Genomic DNA, 11,148 nt, shown 5'->3' with positions numbered 1-11,148 from the left:
AATATTTATATAAAAAATATGCACCGGGTAATTTAGAATGAGAACGCACACCGCATCCTGTCAACGTTTTATTTTCTTTTCTCTCACTGAGTTATCGGAATGTTAAATAAAACATTTGTTGTCACATAAAACTCTGCGCGAAAACTTATTCATAAACTTTACAAGTAACAAATGCTCGATAAAGATAATATAAAAAACATCTCTCGCTCGTTCTCCGCTCTCTGCAAGTAGCTTGCCGAAATATTACAAACAATCGTCATCGAGATCAGTTCGTGATCATTGAATCATCGCTAAACGTCGCGACAACGGACACGTGCTCAATTGATCGCTCGGAATTCGCGTTCGTCTCGCTCGCCAACACATGTGTAGTGTGTGAAAGGAGAAAAAGAAAAAGAACAACGTGAATATATACAATCTCGTGTATCGTTAGGTTAATAACGCAATATTATTGCTCTCGCTTAGGAATTCCGTTCGGCGAATTTCGAATTCGAGTGCACCGACGGACGCGGCTGAAGATCATCGAGACCGTCCCGCTCATGCCGTCAGACGTCACAATCTGGACAGCTTTAGCCTCGCGTAACTTCGCGGCGTTCGTTTATTTTTTTTTTTTTTTTACGACAATAGCATCGACATTAATTACGTGAGTATTATATTAGGTTTAATAGACCCCCCAAGATCGCGACTAGTGATGAGACAACGAATACTTTGCAACGTTTAAATCGGATCCTCCGCATCCGCATCGTCGTACAAGCGAAATAATCCGCGATTCAGTTACAAAGTGAGGTGAATCTATCGGTAATCAATCGCTCGTCAATAATCGCCAATATTCTGCGAAAAATTAGGCCGACAGAAATCATTGACCGTATGAAAATATTATTCCTCTTATCAAATTAGAGCGTCAATTATGAAAAGAAATTAATATCAATTGAAGATTCGTATTCTCGTGTATAAACGGGAATATTTAATATTATATCGAGATAAAACTTGTTCACATGAAGAACACGCAGTAAAACATTTCAAGTTAAATTTAACGTAAAAATAATATCGGATAGAACAAACTATATTTACAAACTATAAAGTGTATCAATTGGAAGATATCGTTCTTCCTGTATCCAAGATTTTTCCTCCCATTTCATAGAAATTATTCTTGAATAACAAGAATGTGATATTTTTAGTGAAATTAAAAAGAATACCTTCATGCAGGCGAGTTTTATCTTTACGTAAGATTATACTTTTTTTGTTTACATATAAGAATATAAATCTCGAATTGATTTTAATCCCTTTTTCCATATAGATTCATTAGTCTTCCTATAGTGCTATAAAAAATATCGGTTTCGAGACTACGTTAAAATTTGCGGCAAACGAGTCAATTTACAGACTGAGGTGTGAAAATATTCAATAACCGGGATTATATAGTGTCCTGTCATTGCAGCTTCGAACGATCGTTGGCGAATCGACGCGTCAATGACCGGGCACCGCGCGTATCGATCTATCGTCGATCGTGTCGGCTGTGAAAAAGACGTGAAAATTTACAGGAGCTATAAAAATAACGTCTACTCGTTACAGATATCTCTTTACAAGTCTTACACGATCTTTGTGCCCGCTATGTATGTATTAAAGAGTACGATATCAAACGTATGTTAGCTACTAAGCAACAATATGCAGTGAGTAGCGGTAATACTGTCCTCCGCGACATATTACGACATCCCGTATCATTTCTCGCTCCTTCAGCGTCGGTTTCAAATTAAACGACGATTCGTTCGGATTCTCGCGAATTTTTCACGTCGTGAATCTCTCCCGCCGTTTATCCGATCACCGTTCGATTCGTCCGACTCCCACCGTCGCGCTTTCTCCGTCTTCGTAACGCTGAATACGGGCCGCCAACCGCTTCCCATCGCGTATTTACATCGAACGATATAATCGTCAGAACAAAGAACCGGAAGTAAGACGGCCGTACGTAGCGCCACACACGTTTCGTCGGTGAGAATGCAAGGTTTTCGTTCGTTTTCATTTTTTTTCTTTTTCTTTCGTTTTTTTGTTTTTTTCGTAACACGTCGCAATATCGTTTCGTTACACGACACGAAGTTCTCTACCTTCGTCAACTAGCTCGCTATCGTAACAATAAGCCGTGAACAATCTCTTAAGCTAACTCTACCATATAACATATACAGCAAGCCATATATAATAATTATTGCACATACTGTCCTCGTCTACAACTGGACATGTATACATACATATATATATATATATTTATTTATTTATTTATGTATTTATATTTATATTTATTTAATTATTTATTTATTTATTTATTTAACGATATATTCCAATCTTTATTCTACACGATAGCGTTTGCGCGTATCATTCAGGGTAACGTTCAGCAATGTTTCTTCTATAATCCTTTCTATACATATATACGAAGAAAAATAAAAGATTGATATTCTTTGATCGGGCTCTTTCGCGTATCGAACGTGCAGTTTTAAGGATAAATATATGATCACGAGACGATCACTGCAACAAATGCGCGTTATTCGAGTAAAATAATAAAAGAATGCCTTTATTCTAGGTGATAACAAATTTATTTAGAAACAATATATCAACCAATGCGTAAGGTGCATGCGAAATAAATTTATATTTTCCTGGTGGAGAAAAGTGATCGCGCTGACTGCGACCTCATTTCATTCACCGCCGCGCAATCAAGCGCGAAGTAATGACAAACGGAGTAAGAACGAGACGAAATGATGAGCATTAAAATTATTGCTTGTAATGGCATCTATTGAAAACACAAACGCACAACAATTTCGTCGAGACGTCATAAATTAGAGCCAAGATGCGGTATAAAGAGATAGAAGAAAAATGAATCTCTCTGATCACGTAGGAACTGGTCCGTATACTTACGGCGCAAGTATAGAACTCAGTTCTACCCAGACACTGATCACTGTTTCGAAAATTACACAAATATCTGGATATATACAAAATTATATACAAATAATTTGTTGTTTATACAAATGATATTTTCTACCTCCCCGATGTTTATATCCTCGTTAAAAGGTCGTACATTTGATATCGGTAAGAAGAAGAGTATGAAAACAACTAATGGTGTCTCTTTGATGTACACGTATAAACGATTTTGCTTTATCAAAATATATCGGAAACTATATGACAGAGATAACGAGGATATAAGCGTCGTATGTACATGTATATATATATACACACATATATATATGTGTGTGTATAAATATATATATATATATATATAGATCATCTGTATATGTACATCAGTAGTACAAACGTATACAATATTTTACACTGTGATGTACATCTGTATATATATATATCTCTCCGAAAACAGATACGACACTATATTTTACATTCTATCCTACAAAAAACTGAAGCTGTGTGACGTGTTTACAGTTTGAAGAAAACACACGTGGTCACGCCTGTTTCCCAGGGAAATGCTTTTGCACCGTGTACCTCGACTTTTGACGGTTCCTTTTGATTCTACGGTATCGTGAAATTTATCATTCACACAGATTGATCGTATTCACAGAGTGCCGCCGCTTCGAGCAAACGCTAGCATATAATACCGTAAACCGTACATTCATATAAAATCCCGGCGTTATAAGTAGTATTTTGGATGGAATGCTCCCGTCGGAGTGGCGTTTTGTCGCGCAAACTCCCACTTTTGAAAAGCCGCGTTGGCAAGACCTCGTAAGGGAATGTAACGAAATGCTTACGACTAAAATCGATGCGTCGCTTGCGGTGCCTAAATCCGTAGTAAAACTGATAACGAAACGTAATTCATTAATACTGATTATGGCGTTATCGTACCTTACTTTAACGAGTGACAATCCTCCGACTCGGCAAACGGGAATGCTTCGAAGTCCGAATGTCCGCTCTTCGCACATTTCGTCCACCTTATTTTGAATTGGAGTCCCAACGAGGAACGAGAAAAAACACCGATATACATATATATATTGTCGAAAACTTCCCACTTCGGGATGCCGTTCGAGAGGCGATTCCAAATCGAAATTTCGCATCACGATCATACATGAAAGTCAATACGCGAATTCAATTCAGTCGGTCGCTCTCGACCCTCAACTAGAAATAATAACGTTGGCAAGGTAAACCCTAGAAGAAAAAGTTAATACTGCGAACTAAGCACGTTACATGTTCAGACCTTAACATTAGGAATAGAGATCATATTAGTAGCGTGAGATTCATCTCGTCGGGGATTACGCACGTTGTCTCGATGTCGCCCTCTCTTCTTGCCGCGGACAAAGCAGCTGTTTCTCTCGTCTACAAAGCGGTACTCTCTATCGGCGACGTCGGGCGATTGGGTGTGCAGCACCTGTCGGGGGTATGGCATAGATTCGGCGTGTGCCGGCCGTCTCTCATCTGCGCGAAATCGACGTCCGTGAAGAAGTCGCTCTTCATAGTACCGACGGCGCTGTCGGCACCGAAGCTATCCTGCCGGCATATGTCGACGCCCTTGTAGCAGCCGGTATAGTCGCTCGGCTGGATCGCTTTCAGCTCGCCGCCGTAAACGGGAATCACCATCGGGTTATTCGCAGCGTCAGCCGTCGCCGTTTTGCTCCCGACGATGCGATCGCCGTCGTTCCGTTTCTTGGATACGACGAAGTCGTCCTGCTTCGAGTTGGAATAAAGGCTGTCCGTGTGGTACAAGCCGGTGTTCTGCTTTCTGACGAAGGTGCCGCCGTCCTTGCGAAAGTCACCCTTCGCGAAGCTGTTGAACGGTGAGTAATCCTCGTAGAAGATATCGCCCTTGGATTTCGAGGAGCCACCTAATACCGTGAGGCTTCCCTGCCTAGATAGAACGCTGCCGACGTCGGACACGTCGCTCTCCTGTCGGGACAGCCTGCCTCTGAGGTCCTCGTTCCTCGCGATTGCCTCCTGGTGCGACGGGGCTTTCGGTCCGGGCTTCCGCGGCGACGAAACGGCCTTGTCGGCGGTCTCTTTGATGGAGAAGGCGTTGTTCTTCGACGTCTCCTTGGTCGGTGATATTTTCGTCCTTCGCAGGTACCCCGTGGACGACTTCGTGACGCCTTCGCCGGCCGCTTTCTTCGAATCGGTATCGCCGCAACCATTTCGGTTGTTGACTATCGCTTTGTTCTCCTTCTCCACGGCGCCGATCGACTTGCCGATTTGCCTCAGGTACGAGCCGACGGAGCTCGCGGCGTCCGGTATCTTGAATTTGCTCTCCGACCTCGTCCTGTGACCGGCCGCCGCGTCGTTCAGCTTGTCCGTCGGTTTTGCCTTCAGGCTGTTGATCTTGTACGAGCCTTTGCTGTCGGTTATGTACTCCGAAGCGTCGGAAACGGTGGACGGGCTCGCGCATCCCGTATACTTGATCTTCTCTATCGCGGGCACTCGAGTGAAATTGTGCTCGCTCGGATCGATCTGCCTCGAATAAACGTAGGTATTCGGGATATCGGTGTCCTTCAGCTTGACGTTGTTCCGCAAATATCGGCCGCTGAAACCGCTCGAATCGGGGGAGATGACGATGTCGGGCGGCTTGTCGAGATCCTTCGATTTGGAGTTTTGCCTCGAATAACGTCCCACATTGCCGGGGACATTGTCGGTGGTCTTGTTGCTGCTGTTCTGCCTGGCGTACCTACCGCGCGGGCTCACGACGTCGCGCTGCGCGCTGCCCGGCTCTACCTCGCGTTCCAGCGTGCTGTCGTCGCAGCCGCTGCATCGTTTCTTCTCCTGATGCACTTGGCCCTCCTTGATGGGCCTCAGCTGCGGGGCGAGGGTCTCCGGAGTCGTGGACTCGCTGCTGCTCGGCCCCTTGTAATTCCTGATGTCGTAATCGAGATCCGCCGGCAACTCGGCGCCCACCGACAGATGCATCGCCAATCCCTCCAGCCAGACCTCCATCACTTCGAAGGGCGGCCTCTTGTCGGGATTCAGGTCGCAGCAGAGGAACGCGATCATGTAAAAGGTCTCCGGGCAATTGGCGCAGAACTTCTCCCTGAAGACATTTTGATTCAAGCCGAAGTCCGAGGACCTGGGCAGGTAATCGGGATCCGCCTGCACCCGGCCGATAATCTCGCATACGACGATGCCGAAACTGAATATGTCCACCTTCTCGTCGTATTTGTTGCCCTTCATCATCTCGGGCGCCATCCAATAAGGATTCCCGACCACCGTGTACCGTTTCTTCCGCTCCTTCTTCGTGGTCCTCGCCTCCCCGTCGGAATGCCGGTTGTACTTGCGGCTGTCCGGCGAACTGCCGTTCTGTATGATCCTCGCCAGACCGAAATCGGCGACCACCACGGTCTTGTCCTCGCGGACGAGGCAATTGTGCGAATTCAGATCGCGATGTATGATATTCATAGAATGCAAATAAGCCATGCCGGCAGCGATGTCCTTCGCGAAGGACGTGCGCTGTTCCCACGGCAGAGGTTCGTTCGTATCGTGCAGCAGGGCCCTCAGCGTTCCGCCCGCTATGTACTCGGTAACCAGATGCAGTTTCTTGTCCTTGTAAAGAACACCGATAAACCGAAGAACGTTGTTGTGATGCAACGAGCGCAGTACCGCAACCTGTTGAATCGTTTTCCCAAATAATACAACGTGCAAGACTCGGAGACGGCTGGAACGTCCGGAAAACGCGACCTTCCGAGCGTTCCAACTGTGCGCGCGAATACATCCGCACACATTTACTCCGATCGATTCGCACGCACGCACACACGCACGCTGAGATCTCGCAGAATTGATCGGGGAGGGAAATTCGTTACCTCTTTTAAGAAGTTCTTCTGCGCGTCCTCGTCCACTCTGTACAACTCCTTGAGAACCATCACTTCGTCCGTGTCGCGATGCGTGACTTTGAACACTTGCCCGAAAAATCCTTTGCCGAGAAGCTCGCCCTTCACCAGATCGCTCGCACGAAATATTCTCTGATTCTTTGGCTCCACGCGGAAGGATCTGGTGCGGCTCAGATCGCAAGTCGGATTCATCGGAGAGGATCTGCGGACCGGAATTCGATTTAGCGAGATCAGCATTTCGGCAAGACTCGACGTGCAATCAAAATACGGTAGAGAAAAAAGCAAGTAAACAAACGAGAAAACAAGAATCACTCTCTCACTCTGATTTGTCTCTTGTTTGTTTACTTTCTAGATCGTAATCGATTTGCCCAAAAGTCGGCTCACCCGTCGAGCAATCGCGACATAGAACTGCTGCGCTCTTTGTGCATCGGGTCTCTCGTTCTTCGTAATTGCCGGCTTCGCGCACCGCTGATGTAGCCCTCGTCGCGGCGTTTGAAGAGCCGCTCTTTGCCTTCGGGGCTCGTTCTGGGACTGCCGACGCATGTTAACATCGCCGAGGACGGTGAGGAGAACGTAGGCCGACGTGACACAGCGTCTGGGTCGTGTTCGATAGTCAGCTGAAACGTCGAACGCGGTTTACAGACGTTCAACAGGAACGCGCAAATATCGACGATAATTTCACGATGAAATACCGGTGATTCGCTCACCTGTAAAACTGTGTCCGAATACTGTATAAGATTTTCGATACTCTCCACCGGCTGATCTTTAACAGGGGTGCCGTTCACTTCTAAAATCCGATCGCCAATGTGTAACGATATAAGATCACTGGACATGTTCAATCTGCAACATTCATTTCACGGGATATCTTTATTCATCACTAACATCGCAACAACGAAACATGCAAACGTTTGCATGCACTATATTCTTTTTACTGTAACACAGTCACATGAGAGCATTATTACATACTCATGACAATAATTGCCGGGATTGCCGGGGTAAACGTAGAAACTCTGGACATTTATGATGAGAATGATTAAGAAAATGAAAGATAACGGGAACTTACAATACGAAAATAAGGATGTATATCTCTGTTTTGATCAATTATTAATAATTTTATATGTTGATATAATTTTACATCAGAATTAATTATGAAAACATAAAACACAGGGAGTTATCGGGAAGCGTGAGAAGCACGAGACACAGCTATGAGTAGCAGTATTAAACTGTTAAGGTTTATGTTGGCGAACATCATGAAATAACTTGCACCAATTCATTGTACGTGTTGAAAGTGTGGAAAGTAAAAACATGTAACTATTGCCATATTACTCACGGTGTGTGCGTGAAAATGAATTAGTCCTTCGACAATTATCTAAGCTTAACTTCTACTATAAACTGTCACTTCTTGGTATTAACATCGAGCATGCACGTGATACAAAATAACAATAACACGACATGTAGCGTAAACGGAAAATTGCACGAGTACATTTTTGTACATTCACGTGCGATTAACGCAACCATTTATTGAGACGCGAACGCAGTAGTTTGTATAGAGTTAGCGATACGTAGTGTGTATTATTGATTTGTTATGCAATACCTATGATTAGAGAAGTGGCAGCATAGCCTAAATAGAACCTCCATCACAGAGGCCAGCAGCTTACTGATCTTTCCACGAACATTTCTCATTAACCTGCGTTTTAGTTGAATGTTATTAGGGGCCAATATTTATTTCGTACTAACTTCTAAATAATCGATCATCGTCACAGAACTATCATGCACTGTGTTAAGTATTTTAGAAGAAGCAACCGAGACCTAGACACGTGTGTGAAACCATTGCGAATGAAGCGATCCAAGTGCTTCGCTCTTATTACACAAGAGAGACAATACAAAACTATGCCTATCTACGTAATTCGCAATCTGAACCCGGGAATTTGATTTATGTTACAAACGTCCGTCACTCTCTCTCGAGTCAGTTGACGCGTGTAAGTGACGGATGCGAAAGGATGTCGTGGGAACGTGAAGTACATCATCATACGTACTCTGAGATACGCAACAAAGCGCCGCAGCTGCGAGGACTGGGAGCCGTGTCTAACGTGAGTTTGATCCCTCTCTGTTTGTCCGGGTCCGTCGTGCTGGGAGGTATCTCGACTAGCCTGATACTGTGCGGTTTCCTGGCGAACGGATAGTTCGCCGTCCTGTTGAGCGGTTGCATTTGCCGTTTATAGCAAATCCCGCAGTACAACTTGGAGCGTTCGACCAGCGCGTAACTCTCGCCGTCCCCGATAAAAGCGCCGCATGAAGTACAGGCAAAACATTCTGGGTGAAATTTGTGATCCCCTGCCAGCATGACAGGACCAGTGATAATCTGGCCACAACCCTGACATGCTTCGCCGTAAGCAGCCCAGTAGTCGTCTTTACAAAATAGCAGACCATCTTTCTCGAAATACCAGGAGGACAGACCGATATCACATGCGGAACACCTGGAAGGCAGAATTTTTGTTCACATGTCAGTGTATGATCAATCATTTATACATCTCGAGAAACACTAATGGAGCGTGCGATGGCACATTGGTGACGTTGACGTTAACATTTCTTACCGAAAGCAATCGATATGCCATTCTTGATTCAACGCCTGTATAAATTCATCCTCGTCGATAGCATTAAGACAGCCGGCGCATATCAGTGTTCCCCCGCCCTCCCCACCTCCTGGATCTGGAAAACAAAATTGACGAATACATTGTTCTTTCCAAAAATGTCTTTCCTTTCTCATCGATATCAATCATATATAAATCTGTAACTTAATATAATTACTAATAGGCGATATAACAAATCTCTATCCTATTATACTACAATAACATCCTTCTATAAATAGTCAAAAAGACATGATTTTAATAGATATATTATTCGTGCCGATTTACAAACACTTGGCGTTCATAATTTCACAATCTCATGTGTGTATGCACATATAGACACGTATATGTAAGAAATACCATTTTAATATCACATTAATACTTCACATCCCGAAATTCGCTGCTCACGGTCGGGTGCGTCACGCCGACGAGCGCACAGATATGCGGTTAATTGCGAACAGATGGACTCGAGGGTCGCGGTAAGGAAACATGAATCACGTTTGACATTAGGCGTGAGACTCGAACGAGTTATCAAGCAGCTGATAACGACTGTCAACGAGCATGACGCGGAGGAGAGTCGCTCGGTGCTCCGTTTCGCGACGACGACCGTGTCCCTCGTTCGCGGGATCTCGCGGGTTTGCCAGGAGATAACCGCGACGGCACGCATAAATAAACTATTAACGTGGGAGCGTGGGCAAAGAGAAAGAGAGAGAGAGACACGGAAGGTAAGACGCCCACGCGATGCGCGTTCGGAGTCGACGTTTCGACGACGCAGCGTCGCTCGGACGGCGGGCCGCCGTCGCGACGCCCGTCTCAACGGCCCCGTCCTCGCGTAACCCGTTCGCGACAACGCGACAGCGTTTTTACCCGCAAAAAGACCTACCGTTTGTCGAAACTTCATCCATCACGGCATGTACGATTGATGCGCTCCCACTCCGCTCGGCCACCGAGCGTGAGACTCACGTAGACACAAACCTCGCGTACGACGCGTCGATCGCCTCGTCGCGCGAAACGTTCGAAGCGTTATGGCGCGAAAGTTCGTTTCGCCGCCGGCGAGGTGTCGTCGAAAAGCGAATACCCGCCTTTATCCCGTGATCTCCCATTATTCTATATTCTTTCTTCTAATTAAATTTAATCAAACTCATAACAATATTACAGTTATTACGTTTCTTCCTTCGTTTCAACAGAATGGTGCACGAAGCATACAATACTGGTAAATTTTTGTACTGTGTTTATATACGATATACTTATAAAATACGGTAAAATATTTTACAGGTAAATTATGTGTGAATATGTATTAAGAGAAAATGCACTTTTATTTTATGGTTTAATTATATTCCAGCGTAATTGAGAAGGAAAATCACAAAGATGTTGTATACTATTATTTTTTTTCTTCTAGACATCTTCTATTGCTATGCTGTTATTGCAATATATTATCTTTATTTCTTTTGCAATGTAAGGTAATCTGACTATTTGGAGAAATATGAGTAGGTAACTTTTTGGATCTTAAAAGTAAATTATATTGATATCTTATGAAAATATAGTAAAACGCTTGTTGTAATTACTGAACTATCTTCGTATACTATAATAATGCAAATCGTATTTGCAAGAGTCAATGTTTCATCAACGGTTTGCTTTCACTGCGCGAATTAATATTACACGTAGGAAATGTAGGAAAAGTGTCAATAGTTAATTAGCATGTCACTATTCCCGCTATTGAACTACCTGTTCTTTAA

At 44.3% G+C, this 11,148-nt stretch overlaps 1 protein-coding gene across 2 annotated transcripts; it reads right to left on the bottom strand.

Annotated features, from left to right (window-relative positions):
• Window positions 1-598: 598 nt before the first annotated feature.
• LOC106750454 (LIM domain kinase 1) lies at window positions 599-10,344 on the bottom strand. Of its 2 annotated transcripts, XM_014630820.1 has the most exons (8): window positions 10,296-10,344; window positions 9,380-9,494; window positions 8,822-9,262; window positions 8,380-8,472; window positions 7,493-7,625; window positions 7,170-7,402; window positions 6,759-6,987; window positions 599-6,564 (listed from the first exon to the last, which is right to left on the bottom strand). In XM_014630820.1, exons 1-8 carry the CDS (start codon window positions 10,315-10,317, stop codon window positions 4,297-4,299), a joined length of 3,534 nt encoding a protein of 1,177 aa, XP_014486306.1. In that variant the 5' UTR covers window positions 10,318-10,344; the 3' UTR covers window positions 599-4,296. The 2 variants fall into 2 exon arrangements, with proteins under 2 accessions (XP_014486306.1, XP_014486307.1); XM_014630821.1 differs by lacking the exon at window positions 8,380-8,472.
• Between the last annotated feature and the right edge of the window lie 804 nt (window positions 10,345-11,148).

The sequence above is a fragment of the Dinoponera quadriceps genome, unplaced genomic scaffold, assembly GCF_001313825.1.
Source record: "Dinoponera quadriceps isolate SergipeBrazil2010 unplaced genomic scaffold, ASM131382v1 scaffold5784, whole genome shotgun sequence".
Taxonomy (NCBI): domain Eukaryota; kingdom Metazoa; phylum Arthropoda; class Insecta; order Hymenoptera; family Formicidae; genus Dinoponera; species Dinoponera quadriceps.
The sequence above is the reverse complement of the archived record's forward strand: the minus strand, read 5'-3'. Positions and strand labels throughout refer to the sequence as shown.

What these genes read in the sequence shown, in the direction of transcription:
- LOC106750454 (XM_014630820.1), bottom strand. Translation starts at nt 10,317, where the DNA reads ATGGATGAAGTTTCGACAAACG. An exon ending in TGCCACTTCTCTAATCATAG is followed by an intron (nt 7,626 to 8,379) that starts GTATTGCATAAC and finishes TGAATGTTGCAG; the next exon opens with ATTGAACATGTCCAGTGATC. An exon ending in ATGTCGCGATTGCTCGACGG is followed by an intron (nt 6,988 to 7,169) that starts GTGAGCCGACTT and finishes TCCGGTCCGCAG; the next exon opens with ATCCTCTCCGATGAATCCGA.